The sequence below is a fragment of the Saccopteryx bilineata genome, chromosome 4 (assembly GCF_036850765.1).
Source record: "Saccopteryx bilineata isolate mSacBil1 chromosome 4, mSacBil1_pri_phased_curated, whole genome shotgun sequence".
Lineage (NCBI taxonomy): Eukaryota > Metazoa > Chordata > Mammalia > Chiroptera > Emballonuridae > Saccopteryx > Saccopteryx bilineata.
The window spans coordinates 124,488,372-124,507,447 of record NC_089493.1 but is presented as its reverse complement, the minus strand read 5'-3'; the positions used below and the strand labels follow the sequence as shown (position 1 = coordinate 124,507,447).

Genomic DNA, 19,076 nt, shown 5'->3' with positions numbered 1-19,076 from the left:
ACTTGTTTTCTTCCACTGTTGAGAACAGTGCCGTACTTACCTATTAGTAGGTGCAACAGTGTGCCGTCACTTTTGTTGAAAGAAATCTGGACATAGATGACATTTAATACTGTGGGCTTGAATAAGGTCATCTTGGAAGATATATGATTAGCTAAGAGAGCTGCTGAATAAGCCTTAGGTGACACCTACATTGAGAGAGCTGGCAGAAGAGGAGCAAGGAGAGGAGGAAAAAAATGGGAGTGCATGGAGTTCTGCAAACCAAGACAAGCATGTGTTTCAAGGAGGTACCAGTCCACCACTCTGAAAGCTGCCAAGAGACCACAAGGTAGGACAGAGTAGAGAAAAAGTCAGGAGTTCTGTTTTTGGTCATTTCAAGCCTGAAGGGCTTAAGCATGAAATCTTTCAAATGGAGACTGTTTTAAATGGGCAACTGTATATAGGAGTTTGGAATTGAGAACTTGGCATGTAAGTATAAACTTATTTGTGAAGGAGAGAGTGTAAGTGGGGAAGAGATGAGGATTCAACCTTGAGGCATATCCACTGAGAAGCTGAACAGAGGTGAACACCTGCAAAGCAGACTAGGCTTAGGTAGTGTTAGATGTCTGGGAAGGTGGGAGAGAAGCCTGAAAAGTGTCTTGTCACTGAGGTAATGACATCAGTTGTATTAAACGGTGGGTTTCCACAAAATGAGAACAAAAATAATCATTGGATTTAACAACTGCTAACTGACAAGTAACTGCTACCCTTGTCAATAAATATTTTTCTATAAAATCACTTGGAATGGCTGCAAAGAATCCCATCGCATGGATGCACCAAAATCTGCTCAACCAGTCCCATTGCCTTGAGCATGCTCTTAAAGTTAAAATTGCTGGATCAAGAAAGTATAAATATTTATAAAGCTTTTTGATGCAGATACCAAACTAATCTCTAGAAAGGGTTTACTAAATTCTACCACTACCCCATGTAAGTATAGTAATTGTAAAAAAAAAAAGGGGGGGGGGAGCCTGGCCAAGTGATGGCGCAGTGGATAGAGAGCTTCAAGCTGGGACACTGAGGACCCAGGTTCGAAGCCTGGAGGTTGCCAGCTTGCATGCAGGGTCACTGGCTCAGCTGGAGCTCCACCCCTACCCCAACCACCCTGTCAAGGCATATATAAGAAGCAATCATGCGCCTGACCAGGCGGTGGTGCAGTGGATAGAGCGTTGGACTGGGATGCGGAAGGACCCAGGTTCAAGACCCCGGAGTTGCCAGCTTGAGTGCGGGCTCATCTGGCTTGAGCAAAAAGCTCACTAGCATGGACCCAAGGTCACTGGCTCGAGCAGGGGGTTGCTCAGTCTGCTGAAGGCCCACGGTCATGGCACATATGAGAAAGCAATCAATGGACAACTACAGTGTCGCAACAAAAAACTGATGATTGATGCTTCTCATCTCTCTCCGTTCCTGTCTGTCTCTCCCTATCTATCCCTCTATCTGACTCTCTCTCTGTCCCTGTAAATAAATAAATAAATAAATAAAAAATATTTTTAAAAAAAAAATTTAAAAAAAAGAAGCAATCAATGAACAACTAAAGTGCCACAACTAGGAGTTGATGCTTCTCATCTCTCTCCCTAAAAATAAAATAAAAATTTTAAAAAAGGCATTTGCCATTTTCATAGATGATATGTGGTATCTTATATTTGCATTTTTATTAATGTAGTTATGTATCAGTATATATTAGTTCTAATAGCCTACCATATCTCTTGCCCTAATTAAGTGTTGTTACAGGGCAAACTGTATGGTAAAATATCCAGAAGACTGAAATATCAGCTTAGTGAAGTACAAAGAGCAGGTAAACATAGATATGAATCACTTGTGAATAATTAGCTGTTACCCTGGTCAGGTAACTTCTCAGGTCCCATCTTCTTGGCTATGAAATGGGGATCAATTCTACCCTGAAGTGTTGTGAACGACAAAGGAGATGGCATACCTAACGCTGGAAATCACTAAAATTATTATGATAGTTATCCTACTGCAAAAATAACTGGGCCAGGGTCCTCAGGAGGGAAGTAGAGGTAGATGGAGGGAAGTGGGATAGAAGAAGGGGGAGGAGTAGCTGCGCCAATGGCACAGGAATCTAAAAAACACAGACTGTAGGTTTGAAAAAACTAAGACGCTGTTTCTGGCATTTCCACCATCTCACTCCAATTCTCACCCCTCCCAAGTGTTGTTGGCGTCGCCATGGCAACAAGCACGCGCAGTCAAACGCACAATTCCCTGACTGTTACCGACCGCACCGCCGGCCAGGGACTCCACTACGCGTCCCACCGACCCGGTCTCGGATTGATCTGCCTTGTCCCGAGGGATAGGGGCCAAAGGCCAGCATGGCCAAGACAGAGGCGTCTTCGCTGCTGGAGGACTTGGACCTAAGCAGAGAGGAGGTCCAGCGGCTCACCTCCGCGTTTCAGAACCCGGAGTTCCGACGAATGTTCTCCGAGTACGCCGAGGAGCTCACGGACCCCGAGAATCGGCGGCGCTACGAGGCGGAGATCACGGCGCTGGAGCGCGAGCGCGGAGTGCAGGTGCAGTTCGTGCACCCGGAGCCTGGCCACGTGCTGCGCACCAGCCTGGACGGGGCGCGGCACTGCTTCGTGAACGTATGTAGCAACGCGCTGGTGGGCTCACCCACTAACCGGCCCCGCTCCGAGAGCGCAGCGGCCGGCAGCCAGTGGTCCCTGCCCTACAGCCTGGCGCCGGGCCGCGAGTACGCGGGGGGCCGCAGCACCCGCTACACCGTCTACGACGTGGTTTTCCACCCAGATGCGCTCGCGCTGGCCCGGCGCCACAGGCGCTTCCGCCAGATGCTGGACACCACCGCCTTGGAGGCCGTAGAGAAGCAGTTCGGCGTCAAGCTGGACCACAGAAATGCCAAGACTCTGAAGATCAAGTACAAGGGGACTCCGGAGGCTGCCGTGCTGCGCACGCCCCTGCCCGTGGGTGTCCAGGCCCGGCCCGAGGGAGAGCTGGAGAGCCCTCTCCCCGATTTCCCCTACCCCTACCGGTTTCCGACGGCCGCGGGGAACTCTGCGGGCCCCGCACCGCGGATCCCCTCCCCTCTAGAAGCGGTCCCGCAGCCCGCTCCCTCCGAGCCTCGCTACAGTGTGGTGCAGCGCCACCACGTGGACCTCCAGGATTACCGCTGTTCCCGGGACTCGGTCCCCAGCCCCGTGCCCCAGGAGCTGGTGGTCACCATCGAGCTGCCGCTGCTGCGCTCCGCCGAGCAGGCGGCGCTGGAGGTGACGGGAAAGCTGCTGTGTCTGGACTCGAGGAAACCCGACTACCAGCTGCGGCTCGCGCTCCCGTACCCGGTGGATGACAGCCTCGGCAAGGCGCAGTTCAATAAGGCCCGACGACAGCTAGTGGTCACGCTTCCAGTGGCGCTGCCCCGCACGCGATGGGAGCCCTCCGCGGCGCCGGAAGAGTCCGCCCACCCGTCCGGAACTTACGGCGCGGCCTACACTTCCGCTCTCAGTTGGAAGAGGGCCCCCGCTGAGGGTCGGCTTGTAGATCGGGACTCGGATTCCAGCCGAACTGGGGCTGTAGACGCCGGGATCACTACCCCGGGCTCCCGGCAGGAGCTTGTCTCGGAACTGGAGGAGCAGGACTTAGGCAGGCAAGCGGCGTTGACTCCCGGCATCGGGGAGAAACCGCTTACTGGAACTGGGAGCTCAGCTGTGGACGGTCGTGGAGGCTCCCCTCGTACTTTATCCCAAGACCTAGACAGCGGATCTTATGCTGGAAGAGGAAGTGCGTGCGGAGAGCTCAGCGTTGAGACCCGCGTGGCCCGGAAAGACACGGGCAGGGAGCCTTGTGATTCAGCCATGGGTAGACCTGGAACAGACAGCGGGGGACCTCTGTGTCCTCCTTTGCAGTGTAATCAGGATGAAGAATCCCTGACTCTGCTAATTCAAGTTCCTCGTATCCAGCCGCAAAGTCTGCAAGGGGATGTGAGCACCGTCCGGTACAAATTGTGCTTCTCCACCCAAGACTTAGTTTATTACTCCTTCTTTTTGCAGTTTGCTCCAGAAAATAAATTGAGTGTCAAAGAACCAGTGGTTAGCATTTCTTCAAACAATGCAGTGATAGAACTGGCCAAATCTGCAGGGTGCTATGGACATTGGAGAGAGTGGTATTATGGTTTAAACAACGATTCTTTGGAGGTAACAGTTCTTTCTAGGATGTTAATATTTGAAATATTCCATCCTACTATTACTACTTTTTATTTTTTTACGTCATTGGTTGATTCTTGTATGTGCCCTGACAGGAGACCAGAGGAAACCTGTAACTTCGGCAAGTCAGGACGACACTCTAGCCAATCGAGCTGCCTTACCAGAGCCCCCTCCTACTTTTAAAATTACATCCTCTCAGTTTATCCTAAACAAAGTATTGTCCATTAGAACTCTCGAAATGCCTTTAAATTAATCGTAATGAAAGATGTCAGTGCGCTTTAAACGGATGTGGTTTTGTTGTTGTTGTTGATTTAGAAAAAGACATCCATTTGTTCTTCCACTTATTTGTGCATTCATTGGTCCATTGATTCTTGTACGTGCTCTAATCTGGGACGGAACCTCCAACCTTGGCCTATGGGGATGACGCTCTAAACAACTGAACTACCTGGTCAGGGCCTTAAGGCATATTGAGGGGGCCCATCAGGTAACCCCTCTGATGGATGGGTTTCTAATCTTCAAAATTGCCCTAATGAATTTGTTTCCCTGGAGTCCATTGACTGAGGAGGACATGAATGGATTTCCAGGGATCTGTAAACCTCAAATTGTATGCAAAAAGTTCAGGATGCTTTCTTCTGGGGCGAAGGGCTATAACTTGAGTCATATTCTCAAAGGGGTTGATGACCCAACAGGTTTAAGAGGCACTCTATTAGAGCCATATTTTAAGTTGGTAAATAACACTGCCTGACCTAATAAAATAAACAATTTACTTCTTGAGAGCTAGTCACTTAGCCACTTGTCTTATGTAGGAAAATGAACTCAGAACCAGGTGTCAAGCTAAATAAATCCCTTACCCTTTAGATCAGTGGTCCCCAACCCCCGGGCTGCGGACTGGTACCGGTCTGTGGGCCATTTGGTACCGGTCTGCAGAGAAAGAATAACTAACTTACGTTATTTCCGTTTTATTTATATTTAAGTCTGAATGATGTTTTATTTTTAAAAAATGACCAGATTCCTTCTGTTACATCCATCTAAGACTCACTCTTGACGCTTGTCTTGGTCACGTGATACATTTATCCATCCCACCCTAAAGGCCAGTGAGTGAAAATATTTTCTGACATTAAACCGGTCCATGGCCCAAAAAAAGTTGGGGACCACTGCTTTAGATAACATATAGTGCTGCTTGATTTTAGTCGCTGACCTTGGTGGGGTTGGCCTCAGGCAGATGTTATCTTACATTGAAATTGCATCTTTTTGCTGTTGTTTTAACTATCTTTTGGTCCCTAGTAGTAGTTGGCACAATGGCGGGCATTTACCAAAGTGTAATTAATATAAACATTTGTTTAACGACTGAACAGCACCATTAACTACACATCTTCTGGGCATATACTCTAGAACTGGGGTGAGCATTACCTAGCTTATTAAGGCTATAATTTTGATAATTCAGTATGTCCTTTTGTAGTTGCTACTATACTTTTTTTTTTTTTTCCCCGTATTTTTCTGAAGCTGGAAACAGGGAGAGACAGTCAGACAGACTCCCGCATGCGCTCGACCGGGATCCACCCTGCACGCCCACCAGGGGCGACGCTCTGCCCCTCCTGGGCGATGCTCTGCTCCTCCAGGGCGACCAGAGCCACTCTAGCGCCTGGGGCAGAGGCCAAGGAGCCATTCCCAGCGCCCGGGCCATCTTTTGCTCCAATGGAGCCTTGGCTGCGGGAGGGGAAGAGAGAGACAGAGAAGAAGGAGGGGAAGGGAGAGGGTGGAGAAGGAAATGGGCGCTTCTCCTATGTGCCCTGGCCGGGAATCGAACCCGGGTCCCCCGCACACTAGGCTGACGCTCTACCGCTGAGCCAACCGGCCAGGGCCGCTACTATACTTTTTAAAAGGTTTTTGAGCCTGACCTGCGGTGGTGCAGTGCATAAAAGCGTTGACACAGAACGCTGAGGTTGCAGGTTCAAAACCCTAGGCTTGCCTGGTCAAGGCATGTATGGGAGTTGATGCTTTCTGCTCTTCCCCACCTTCTCTTTCTCGTCCTCTCTCTCTAAAATGAATAAATAAAATCTTTTTTAAAAAAAAGTTTTTGAGGTTCTCAAATTTTAGATTCAATACTCCAGTACTATGGGCAAAAATGGAAAAAACTGCTTAAAATTTGAAGTTCTAAAGAACTTTGTAAACTCATAAGTTAATTAGTGATTTTGAATAAGGTATGTGTCAGTGTTACATGTAAAATTTTAAAGGTTTTTTTTGTCATTATTTATGGTTAACATGAATTCAAAGCCAAGTATGCAGTTTCTATTATACTAGAGCAAATCAAGTAATCAAGACACAATTTTCATCATCAAATCTTAATCTTCAGAGAACAACATCTCCTCGAGGTTGGCCTGCAGACATTCGGATTCTACTAGTTTCTGAGGTGTTCCATATTTAAGTAGTGTAGGCACTGCAGTTATTTTCAAGTTTTTTCTGAAGTCATTATTTGGATCCTTCCAATAAGGTTTTTCTCCTACTTGGCAGTAGATGAACACACTTCCCTCGCAAATATGCTTCAGCCCCTCTCATACAACTGGTTCAGCTCCTCGTAATAGGCCATCGGGAAAGCGCACTGTGCTCCGCAGGAAGACTCCGCCTAGAGGCGGAGCCCCATGTGGGCAAGTGTTTTTTTTTTTTTTTTTAACATATTCAAGGGTTTAATTCCCAGAAACAACACAAATTACACAGATGATATGTTAAAAATTAAGTTTCCAAACAGCAGAGTAGGGGAGGTTGGTTTTAGCTGTACCCAAACCATAAAGAGTAGATGTACAAAAAAGTGGTTCCTCAAGGTAAAATTTCCCCCAAAAGTGCTATTGCTGGGTAAAAGGTAGTATGGGCACTTGGTAAGCAGAACTGGACTGTATTTTGAAAAATGAAGATCTCCCCCTAACCCCAAATTGGAATTACCAAAGACATTTTGCTGATAGTAACATTTTATCTATTTCTCCCGGTCTTCCATATTGTCCTTAAGACATTGACTCTTCAGTCTCTATTCTCTCCACCAGTTAGCTCCTCTCTCTAATATTTCCACCTTTTCTCTACTAGATTTATTTTCCTTAATAATGATAAAATTTAAAAAAAAATTAAGTTTCCAGCCTTGGGATTTACCTCTTCCCCTGTTGTTTTTCTAGAAATTTGCTAATAAGTTATTTATTAATATTATTATTCTTTTAGAGCAAAAGGGAGAGAGAAGCATCAACTCTTAGTTGTGTCACTTTAGTTGTTCAATTTATTGCTTCTCATATGTGCCTTGATGCGGTGGGGGAGACTTAAGCCAAGCCCGTGACCCCATGCTCAAGCCAGTGATCCTGCGCTCAAGCTAGAGAGGTAGGAATTTGGAACCTGAAGCCTAAGCGTCCAAGTGGAGGCTCTATCCACTGTGCCAGCACTGGTCAGGTTGTTTACATTTATATTTTATGAGGACTATCTTCTGTGAGAAGTGGTTAATTTGAAAGACTCTAAAAGTGAAAAGATAAGTAGTCAGGGCTAGGTAAAATACTTTGTGATAATATAAAACAGTAAATTGACTATATCTGATTATGTCCTTAGAAGAGGGAAATTTAGGAAAGGGTAGTCGTTTTCCTGTAATTGTCTTAATAAATGTGAAAATAACTCACAATATGGGAAGAAAGCTTTGTGGACAGGCAGTTGAGGAAATACTAAATAATATGTTTTAATCTGATTTTCTAGTATGTTAACATTATTTTAGCAAAAAAAACCAGACAGTAAATGGGGTTATGACAACTGTGTTTTATATCTTTGAAGTCTTAAATAGATTTATAATTTCTTCATTAATCATCACATTTGCTAAGGCTGATATAATCATAATTTTTTTTTCTTTACATTTCACTGTCACTGGACCAGGCTGTAAGAACTAAAGTAAAAAAAAAATTTTTTAATTTAGTGAGAGGAGAAGAGGCAGAGACAGACTCCCACATGCACCAGGACCAGGATCTACTGGCAAGCCCACTAGGGGGCAATGCTCTGCCCATCTGGCGCCCTTGCTCCTTTGCAACTGGAGCCATTTTTTAGCACCTGAGGCAGAGGCCATGGAGCCATCCTCAGTGCCCAGGGCCAACTCACTCCAATCGAGCCATGGCTGCATGAGGGGAGGAGTAGAGAGAAGGAGAGAAGTGATAGGGGGAAGGGTAGAGAAGCAGATGTGTGCCTTTCTTGTGTGCTGTGACTGGGAATCAAACCTAGGACATCCACATGCCCAACCAACCCTCTACCACTGAGCCAACCTGCCAGAGCTTAAATTTTTTTTTAAATCACAAATGTAGTGGGTGATTAGATAGATAATATATCATGATTGTATTATATGCATTACATGAAAATAATTGTAATGTAAGAGACTTATTTGTAGCTGTCAAGTTCAGAATTGTTACTTTACACATAAAGGGGTACAAAATATATTTATATAAGCCTTAAATATTCACTGGGAATTATTCTAACACTTTAGGACCACTGAATACAGTATCTTTTATAGTAAAATCAGTCATTAGAACAGGGGTCCCCAAACTATAGCTGGCAGGCCGCATGCGGCCCCCTGAGGCCATTTATCCGGCCCCCTCCGCACTTCCGGAAGGGGCACCTATTTCATTGGTGGTCAGTGAGAGGAGCATAGTTCCCATTGAAATACTGGTCAGTTTGTTGATTTAAATTTACTTGTTCTTTATTTTAAATATTGTATTTGTTCCCGTTTTGTTTTTTTACTTTAAAATAAGATATGTGCAGTGTACATAGGAATTTGTTCGTTTTTAATAGTCCGGCCCTCCAATGGTCTGAGGGACAGTGAACTGGCCCCCTGTGTAAAAAGTTTGGGGACCCCTGCATTAGAATGTGAAGAAAATTTTATGCACATCATTTGTATTTCTTAACATTACCATTTTCAATATAAATACATATATTTTTCTTCAGGTTAACTAAAAACTAAACTATGTGGTATATTGTTTTACAATTAATGTGTGAGTCTTTTCCAGAGACAGGGAACTTAGAAATGCTTTTGATAAGAGTGTTTTATAATACATTGCTATTCTGGATCTTCAAATAATAGTAGGGCAAATTACTCCAGAAGTAAAATTTTTCTGTTTAGGTGTTCCCAAGTTCAAACATTGTTTAATAGAAGAAAAATTGAAACTTGTCTCTGATTTTCTCCCCTATTTTGACTAAATAACAAACTTTTTATTTGTAATTATAAAATGTATTTATATAAAAGTGCAGTGTAGCCCTGGCTGAATAGCTCAGTTGGTTAGAGCATCATCCCAAAGCAAAGAGGTTGCCAGTTTGATCCCTGGTCAGGGCAACCGCTACACTGAACAGATCAATGTTACTGTCTCTCCCTTTCTCTCTAAAATCAATAAAATAAACATTTAAAAAAAGTACAGAGGAAAATACTTTTATTTTGGTCCCAGTGAACTGATTTTCTGAATATGGTTATTCCTTCAATGGCCCGTATACCTATCTTCACTTGACACGAACTTGCTGTGTGTTTAGGATTTTTGTGAATGTGATTTTTGCATTTCCTAATAGTTTCAAAATCTACCTCATTCTTATAAATAGTTATATGCTGGTGTCACAATGGATTATCTCATTGCTTCAAAATAAAATATACTTATTTTAAATAAAATATTACACTGGTTCCCTACCTGAGCAAATGGCTCAGTGTCGGCCCAGCGTGCAGACATTCTGATTTTGATCCCCAGTCAGGGCACACATGAAAAGTGACCATCTGAATCTCTTCCTCCTTCTTCCCCTTCTCTCCCTCTCTCTTCTCCTTCCCCTCCTGCAGCCAATGGCTCAAGATCCTCTGTCCCAGGCGGGGGTTGCCAGGTGGATCCTGGTTGGAGTGCATGTGGGAGACTATCTCTGTCCCCTCCTCTCATCCAAAAAAGCAATAAAGAACAAAAAACAAACTAAAAGGCAAACTGCTACCCTAACCAGACAGCCAGGATGGTTAAAACATTGTCCGCATACTCAACAGTTGTGGCTTTGATCCCTGGTCAGGGCACATACCGGAATAGATTGATGTTTCTGTCTCTCTCTCTCTTTCTCCCTTCCTCTTTTTCTCAAATCAATACACTTGTTTTAAAAACTCTTAACACGGCCTGACCTGTGGTGGCTCAGTGGATAAAGTGTCGACCTGGAAATGCTGAGGTCGCCGGTTCAAAACCCTGGGCTTGCCTGGTCAAGGCACATATGGGAGTTGATGCTTCCAGCTCCTCCCCCCGTCTCTCTCTCTCTCTCTCTCTCTCTCTCTCTCCTCTCTAAAATGAATAAAAAAATAAATAAATAAATAAAATAAAATAAAAAACTCTTAACAAAATTTGAATAAATCTTGTCATGTATATTTCTTAGCTGACTCATTAGAAAGTGTTCTAAAATTGAATTAAATTTTATAGCTGGGACACATTTATAGCTCTAGAGGTGATGTTATTTTTTTTAAATATTGAAAAAAAGGAAAAGAAAATATCATTTGTAAATATTGTGTACAAGATTATTTTCTTTTACCAAGACAATGTAAGAATAATGTTAAACATTTTGGAAGTGTAATCTGAACTGTGTGAGAACTTTTATAAGCTGTTTTTATATAAAACTGAAGTATGACCTATAAAGCAGAGTATTTTCTTTTTATTTTAGGAAAGGTTGTTTGTCAGTGAAGAAAATGTTAATGAGTTTCTTGAAGAGGTCCTCAGTTCTTCATTTCAACAGACAATGCCCCGAACCTCACCGTTAATTGAAGTGCTTCAGGTTTCTGACAGCAAGATTCAAATTCATGCAAAGGTAAGGATTTTAGTGACCTGTAAAGAAGTGACTTAGGACAAGGTTAAAGCCTAATGAATAACTTAATTCTTGATGTTGTAACTTTAAGCTAAATGTACATTATTGCCAGGAAGAGATACTTTTCTTTTGCATGCATTTTACTGTTTTTTAAACACTCTGCAATTCATTTTCATATACACTGTTCACAAAAATTAGGGGATATTTCAAAATGAATATGAAGTGGTAAAACATGCCTTAATTTTTGTGAGCAGTGTATATTACCTCATTTAATCCCAAAATAACTGTCAAATGAGGAATAAAGGAAAACTGACATTTGGGAAGCTAGTCCAGGGACAAATAAGTCTTTTTGACTTTCATACCAGGGGAACTATGTCAAATAGTTTGTTCATTAGTTGAATCTTAATTTTGGTTCTTTTTTTATTCTTCAGTTTTGGACAGAAATAATTTAGTTAACTAACATAATTGGCAGGTATGAATTGTGGGAGAGTGGCTCTAAAGAATCACAGAAATTCAGGAGAGTTCAATAAATTCAGGAATGCCCCTTAATATGACTGCCAGTATGATTTTATCCTGAGGGAGATGAGTCATTAAAAGGATTTAATCAGAGAATTAATGCAGGTTTGCATTGTTAGCCTTGTCAGTAAATGCCTAGCAGCATTTGGAGGATGACTTTGAGGAGGAAGAAGCCTGTCTGCAGGTCTACAAAGGTTAGTCCCTCACAACTTAAAAAATAAATTTTTTTCCAGCTGCAACTACAATTTTTTTTTTTTTTTATTTATTTATTTATTTATTTTTATTTATTCATTTTAGACAGGAGAGGGAGAGACAGAGAGAGAGGAGAGACAGAGAGAGAGAAGGGGGGAGGAGCTGGAAGCATCAACTCCCATATGTGCCTTGACCAGGCAAGCCCAGGGTTTCGAACCGGCAACCTCAGCATTTCCAGGTCGACGCTTTACCCACTGCGCCACCACAGGTCAGGCACAACTACAATTTTAATTTTCTATTTGTTTCAAAGAATTATTAATTTGTTGTTTCTCTTAACATAGTTGCATGAATGTAGTAACTCTGAGCAGTTTCATGAAAAGGAAGAAGTAGTCAATGGAGGAAGTCATCTAACTGAAAATGAAAATATAGAACATCCCACGACCGCAACAACTGATTCTGATTCATCTATAGCAGTGACGGGACTAGAAATAGACAGTTCTGGTTCAGCAGAATACTTGCAACAAGAGTCTCTTGATGATTCCCAGGTGCTATTTGGAAAATCTCAATGTTCTGAGTCAAAAATGGAACCTGAATTTATAAAAGAAAAAGGTAGCGATTACTCAAATGAGGAGAAAGATAATTTAAACGAACCAGTAATGACTGAAGGGAACGAATTAACAGATCACAATATACCTGGTCTTAACAACATAAAAGAAACCAATATGCAGGATGGCAGTATACAGATTATTGAAGATCATGTGACTCATTGTGCATTCAGTTTTCAGAATTCTTTGCTATATGACTTGGATTAATTCTATGTAATTTTAGAATTTAAAGGTTAAGAGTAAAAAGTTTGGGGGCTTAAATTCTATTTCTGTTAACTACTGTCTTAAAATATATTCAAGGAAACATGTTGGGTGTAAAATAGGTTCTCTGTTCACTCTTTTTTATTATTAATTTTAATGGGGTGACATTGATAAATCAGGGTACATATGTTCAGAGAAAACAGCTCTAGGTTATTTTGACATTTGCTTATGCTGCATTCCCATCACCCAAAATTGTTCACTCTTAAAACTAAAGATATTCAAGAAGTTAAAATTCTCAATTTTTATTCTAATAGGGAGAATGGAGATCTTTTTTTTTTTTAATGTAGAGTTTATAGACCTTTGTTAATTAGAGATTAGTTTTGTGACTCCTCTGATGTATATTCTTTCTAATGAGAATTAAACATTTAGTCTTAAGACAACCTGTATATATTTATGTCTGTGTTGGTTTTGGCTTCTTTTGTTTACAATTACTTCAATAAAGTTTCAAAATATTCACTAAGCTGTGTCTGTCACAAAAAGTAATTCTTAAGAATGTTAATTAACCAGAAATATGAGTGTATGTAGGGAGAGCAGAGTCTCAAAACTGTGTTTAGAAGTTTCCCTAAATAGGATGTATTTATGCTTGAAATAGAGATTTTTAAGAGATGAAGAAACTTTACTGACCATTAATAACAATTCAAACAATTATAATACACATACACTGAATGAAACTTAGTACTTTTGCTTTAGCTCTGTATTTTACTTTTCTCATCTGTCACAATATATATGTATTCACACAATACAAGTTTTTAGTAATGACTTTGGAAATTTACTATTTTTAAAGAACTTTTTAGAAGTTATTGTTACATATTAAAACACCTGTTGGTTTTACAGAGTACATTTATGAATTTTAGAACAGGACAGTTGAAAAATCTGGGAATTTGCTCCCACAGGAAAAGTATTATTATACTACTACATGAAGAAAACAACAAAAAAGTGTTTTCTAATCAATTTCCTTTATAACTCCTAAAAGAAGGCAGCAGATAGTGTAACAGTATTTTTATTTGAGACCAGGAGAAAATTCTTTTTTTTTTTTTAAATTTTATTTATTTATTTATTTATTTATTTATTCATTTTAGAAAGGAGAGAGAGAGGGAGAGAAGAGAGAGACAGAGAGAGAGAAGGGGGAGGAGCAGGAAGCATCAACTCCCATATGTGCCTTGACCAGGCAAGCCCAGGGTTTTGAACCGGCGACCTCTGCATTTCCAGGTCAACACTTTATCCACTGCGCCACCACAGGTCAGGCGAGAGAAAATTCTTAATAGGTTTTTTTCCTCATAAAAATTGTTAGGACAGCATGAAAGAAAATGTAGAAAGGGAAATATCTGACCCCAAAGGCCATGAGCTGATATATTTGTTCCAAAACCAGCTACCAATTCAAATCTCTGTCCTTAACGTTAAATCCTGGAAATTACCTAATACAGTATCTTTAAGCCTTTGAACTAGGAGGTCAGATTAGAGCAGTGATCCCCAACCTTTTTTGGGCCACTGACCGGTTTACTGTCAGAAAATATTTTCACAGACCGGCCTTTAGGGTGGGACGGATAAATGTATCACGTGACCGAGACAAGCATCAAGAGTGAGTCTTAGATGGATGTAACAGAGGGAATCTGGTCATTTTTTAAAAATAAAACATCGTTCAGACTTAAATATAAATAAAACGGAAATAATGTAAGTTAGTTAATTCTTTCTCTGCGGACCGGTACCAAATGACCCACAGACCAGTACCAGTCCGCGGCCCCGGTTAGGGACCACTGGATTAGAGTACCAAAAGCTGGTACAAAGCCTGGCAATTCATCCTGATTTACATTTATAACCCTGATTAAATCTGGACTCAGCCTGGGTTTAGGGCAGTATAAATGTAGCTAGCTCGTAAAACAAGAGAATGATTTGCCCCACCTTAGATGACCAAATGCATTTTTCAACCATAATATAAATCCTAATTTGATGGAATAATAATTTTGAAACTACCCACTTTATACACAATTTCTCTGAAAATGACTAAATGAAATATCTACGCAGAAGTTATGAGTAATTTTTGGTTGAATGAAATTATATACTATTAAGGGAAACCTCTACGTTAAATGTGGAGTAGATTCTAAGCTTGTTTCCTATTATTTACTGTGTCTGTCCTTTTAAAATGTCTGATTTCAGTGAAAATAAAGCTGGCACTAGAACATGTTTCACTTTGGTTTGATGGAACTTTGTATCATTTCTGGCTGTATTTCACTTACACAGCAGCTTTTTATTGTTCATTATCTATGCCTGGCTAAATTGAAATCCATTTTCTTCCAAAGGGAATGCATGGTCAAGAGCTAGGTTTTCTTTGTTTCATACTCAGTTATATAATGTACAGGTAGTAAATATGAAGCTGTAATGCTAACTTTAAAACTTCTAGAATGCCTTTACTGAATTTCAGTGTACAAAGTAAGCAATTTATTCTGCAAAATGATTAGGATCCTTTTTATGCAAAAATGAGTATTTTATTTTGGTAGCACTAAAAGAAAAAAAACAAAACCACTGTATTTCTACATTGAGGTGAAAACAATGTTAAAATTTTCTTACCAATCAAATATATTCCAAAAGAAAGTGTGTACTATGAAGGTTCCAAAGCACAGGCAAACCTTAACACATAGTTAGAAATCTGTAATACTGAAATTGACTTTGTATTGACAGGGTGTTTAACAAACTTTTGAGTTATCAAGCCATTGAAGCAATCCCTTCCTAGTAACTGCAGAGCGAAACTGGGCTTCTCCCACTAACACTTAACAATTTCATTATAATACTTTTTTACTGTTATGACAATTTAAAATAAATTTTGCTGTATTTAAAATAAGTTTTGAAAGTGGAAAAGTGTACAAAGTTCCAGATAAAAAGATTATTGGATGCAATTTAAATAAAAGTTCCCCTCTTCTCTCACAATAATGATTACCTTTACAGATACAAATTTGAGCTTTAAAACCCAACTCCCCAAATGAAAACTGGTGTTTTAAATCTTAATCATACATAAAAGGAAAAGAGTACTATCCTCGGACACTTTTTACAAGAAAAAAAATTTTTTTTTTGTATTAAAGCAGAAACCAGTCCCTAAACTCTCTTATTCAATTGTCTGTCCTGTTGGGACAAATATAAAAAATAGAAGACTGTTGCTTTCGCTTTTGTTATTGTGATTTTTTCACTGCAGTCTTCTATAACTTTTACAGAGTTCATGGTCCCGAATATCTCCCCATCCTCCATTTTTCCTAGGTGGGGAAAGGGCTGGCATAAACTTCTCACTGATAGTTAGAGTTTCTGGAAACATGTACTGCTTGTTATTATTTAAGAGTGACTCAATTTGGGTACTTTGGGTGGATGGTCTACAGGTTTTCTTGTGGTGCATACCACAGTCGCCAGCATGAAAAATCCTAGGTGCCTGAGGAACCAGCACTTTCCAGAATTTTGGAAGACAAGATACAGTCAAATACTGAAGAGTCCAGTCCCAGTTATAGTCATCATAAGTACAGAAAGTGTCTGTGCAATCGATCAGCTTCTGATATGCATCCCGGGTCAAGGCTAGACCCATATTGTGCTCTGTGGATTTCCAAGTTTTCACATCTACCTTGTCAGCAATGCCAGAGAAACTTCGACTGGCAGTATAGGTTCCCAGGGAGAGAACATCACACTCGGGACACTCCTGCTGCTTTAATTTCCACATCTTTTTGAAAACATGGTAAAAGTCTGGAGCTAAATAGTGATCCTCCTCTAGGAAAAGTATGAGGCCAGCGTAGTCTCGAAGAACTTTGATTCTTTCCCATACAAAATGCAGCTTCCACCACCAGTGGTGTTTGGTTTGGGAGAATTTGGCCTCTCTATAATGGCCAAAGGAGTCAGGATACTCAGCGTTAATGCATCCCATCTTCAAAGCTGCATTCTTCTCCAGATCTCGGGGGCAATCTCTCGGGTCACTGCCTGGAAACTCGTTGGGGTACAACTGAATGCTGAAAGGAAAGAACACCTGCAGAACCGGACAGAAATCCACCCCAGCAATCAGCTGATTGATATCTGTCGACCAGAAGTCGTGGCTAAAGATGACGAGGACGTTGTCAATGCCCTGGGCTTTTCGAAGTGAGTCCAGTAGCAGTTTGAGGTAATCGGGCCGGTTATGTACCTGGACCACCAGCACCAGCTCTCGCGGGGCCCAGGAGCCGGCTTTCTCTACATTCCTCAGCGTCTGGTCAAAGTTCAGCTGGTACACCAGGGACCGGTACCGCAGCGTCAGGTTGTCCGCCTCGGGGTGCGGCGCCGCCGCGACCAGCGGGGCTGCCGACGCGTTGGAGACCCGGCGGATGCCCACGGACACAGCGGGATGGTCCCCGCCCCGGGCACCCGCACCCCGCGCGGGCTCGGCGTCCAGCAGCGGCGGGGCGAGGGCCTCGTTCTTCCTTTGTCGCCCATTGCTGCTCCAGAGGACGAAGCCGCAGGCGGCCACCACGAGCGTCAGGATCAGCACCTTCCGCTTGTAGATGCGGAACCTCATGGTCTCCAGGGCAGGGAGCGCCGGCAGGCGGGTGCGGAGAGCAGCTAGCGGCTTCCCCACGGAAGGGGCGGGCACGCGGCGGCCGTCGCCTCGGACTGCAGCGGTCGTCCGAGGTCGGCTGCGCTCGCTAACTCATCCCGGGCTTTCAGCTTTCCCGTGCCGCCTGGGCTCCACACATCCTCGCCTGGCAGCCGCAGCTCTCGGACAGCGGCCCCGCCGCTAGGAGCCGGGGCTCGGCGTCGCCTCGGTCCTCTCCATTCAGCACGGGTCCCGGAAAAAGTCCTGTCGCAACCCAGCTTCGTTACCTGCGCCTCAAGAGGCCCTGCCTCCTCTGCGGTCTCGTTGCTACGCTGGCCCCAGGCGGCCAAGTCCGAGCGACGCAGCCTAGTCCCAATCCGGCGGAGACAGCTCTCACAACCCGCTACTGGGTCGCGGAGCGCCGGGGCCCTCAGGCCCACACCCCTCCAGCCCGCCCCTGGGCCGTTGGTTGGCGCCTCCACGGCGCGTGCGTAGGTGCCCGGCCTTCGCTGCCCGCTAGCTATTGGTTCAGGGCCCTGTCGCTCAAGGCTCTGTTCCTACTTCCGCTTTTCTTCTCCATTTCCGGTTAGGCGCCAACGGAGCGAGGTGAAGCGGGTGGACGCCGTTTCCTGGTAAGCTAAGATTGGTACTAGGGGACTCTAGGGGCGCCCCGAATGCGGGGACGGACTAGGCCCTAGTAGGAAAAGAGAGGGCGCCATCCTCTGCCTTGGCAAGGTCGAGTTCAAGAACGGGTCCTACCTCAGGAAAAGGGCTCACGCGGGGCTCTGCTGGGCCGGGAGGCTCTTGTTAAAGACACGTCAGCCTTCAGAGCCGCTGAGGTGTGATGGTGCCGGTGTTACGGAGGGGAGAAGTGAAACCAGACTCCTTTGGTGCTCGGGGAATGAGCAGGGCGGGCCGGGGCTGGAGCTGCTCCACCGCGCAGGGAACCAGGCCCGCCCAGGAGCTGGAACATGGAGGGTGCGAGGAGAGCACTTTCGGAAAGAAAGTAGCCGTGGCCCTGCCTACGGAAGGAAATTAAACACCACCGCGCTTTTCTGTTGAGCAGCCACAGTAAATCAAGCCCCCAGTTTGTCAGCTCCTCTTGTTTTTGTCCCATTTATAGAAATGCTCCCAATGATTTAGCACTGCAAAATGATGTGCACTTAAATGTGCATTTCCTCATTGAAAATAAGTAGTTGGTGGACTTACAGTCGCTGATTTATGTAATGTTACGGTCCTATAAATACTTCTAAGGTACTTTTACTTTTCAAAATGGTTAACATGCTGTATTTTAAATATCTTGCCAGGATTTCCTTTGTGTAGATAGCTCTACTGCAAAGATGGTGAATGTGCCTAAAACGCGAAGGACATTCTGTAAGAAGTGTGGAAAGCATCAGCCTCACAAAGTGACCCAGTATAAGAAGGGGAAGGATTCCCTGTATGCCCAGGGAAAGAGGCGCTATGATCGGAAGCAGAGTGGCTACGGCGGGCAGACCAAGCCAATTTTCCGGAAGAAGGCCAAAACCACAAAGAAGATTGTGCTGAGGCTTGAATGTGTTGAGCCCAACTGCAGATCCAAGAGGATGCTGGCCATTAAGAGATGCAAGCATTTTGAATTGGGAGGCGATAAGAAGAGAAAGGGCCAAGTGATCCAGTTCTAAGCTCTGGGACTTTTATTTTTGAGAGGAAAATGTTGAAGCTGTAGAAAAATTACCTGTATGAAAATAAATGCAGTGAGATTTCTACTATTATCTTTTTGTGTGTTTTTTGGAATATAAATAGAATTGCATGCTTAATATAGTTGGTTTTTTTAAGTGAGAGGAGGGGAGATAGAGTCCAGTGCACTGCGACCCACCCTGGCAACCTTATCTGGGGTATCTAGCCTAGAGATTTTTAGGGCCTGACACTAACGGGGGGGGGGGGGGGGGGGGGGGGGGGGGGGGGCCGCTGGCT

The 19,076-nt window shown here is 43.3% G+C and overlaps 2 protein-coding genes across 5 annotated transcripts; one reads left to right on the top strand and one right to left on the bottom strand.

Annotated features, from left to right (window-relative positions):
• Nucleotides 1–1,577: 1,577 nt before the first annotated feature.
• Nucleotides 1,578–18,874, top strand: DNAAF2 (dynein axonemal assembly factor 2). Of its 4 annotated transcripts, none has more exons than XR_010731425.1 (4): nt 1,578–4,196; nt 10,875–11,018; nt 11,651–11,725; nt 12,065–12,138. XR_010731425.1 is itself a non-coding variant. In XM_066277913.1 (4 exons), exons 1-3 carry the CDS (start codon nt 2,361–2,363, stop codon nt 11,685–11,687), a joined length of 2,031 nt encoding a protein of 676 aa, XP_066134010.1. In that variant the 5' UTR covers nt 1,578–2,360; the 3' UTR covers nt 11,688–11,725; nt 12,065–12,186. The 4 variants fall into 4 exon arrangements, 3 of the variants coding, with proteins under 3 accessions (XP_066134010.1, XP_066134008.1, XP_066134009.1); XM_066277913.1 differs by having other exon boundaries at nt 11,637–11,725; nt 12,065–12,186; XM_066277911.1 differs by lacking the exon at nt 11,651–11,725 and having other exon boundaries at nt 12,065–13,049.
• Nucleotides 13,611–17,774, bottom strand: MGAT2 (alpha-1,6-mannosyl-glycoprotein 2-beta-N-acetylglucosaminyltransferase). Its single transcript, XM_066277915.1, has one exon. It carries the CDS (start codon nt 17,103–17,105, stop codon nt 15,765–15,767), a length of 1,341 nt encoding a protein of 446 aa, XP_066134012.1. The 5' UTR covers nt 17,106–17,774; the 3' UTR covers nt 13,611–15,764.
• Nucleotides 18,875–19,076: the final 202 nt, after the last annotated feature.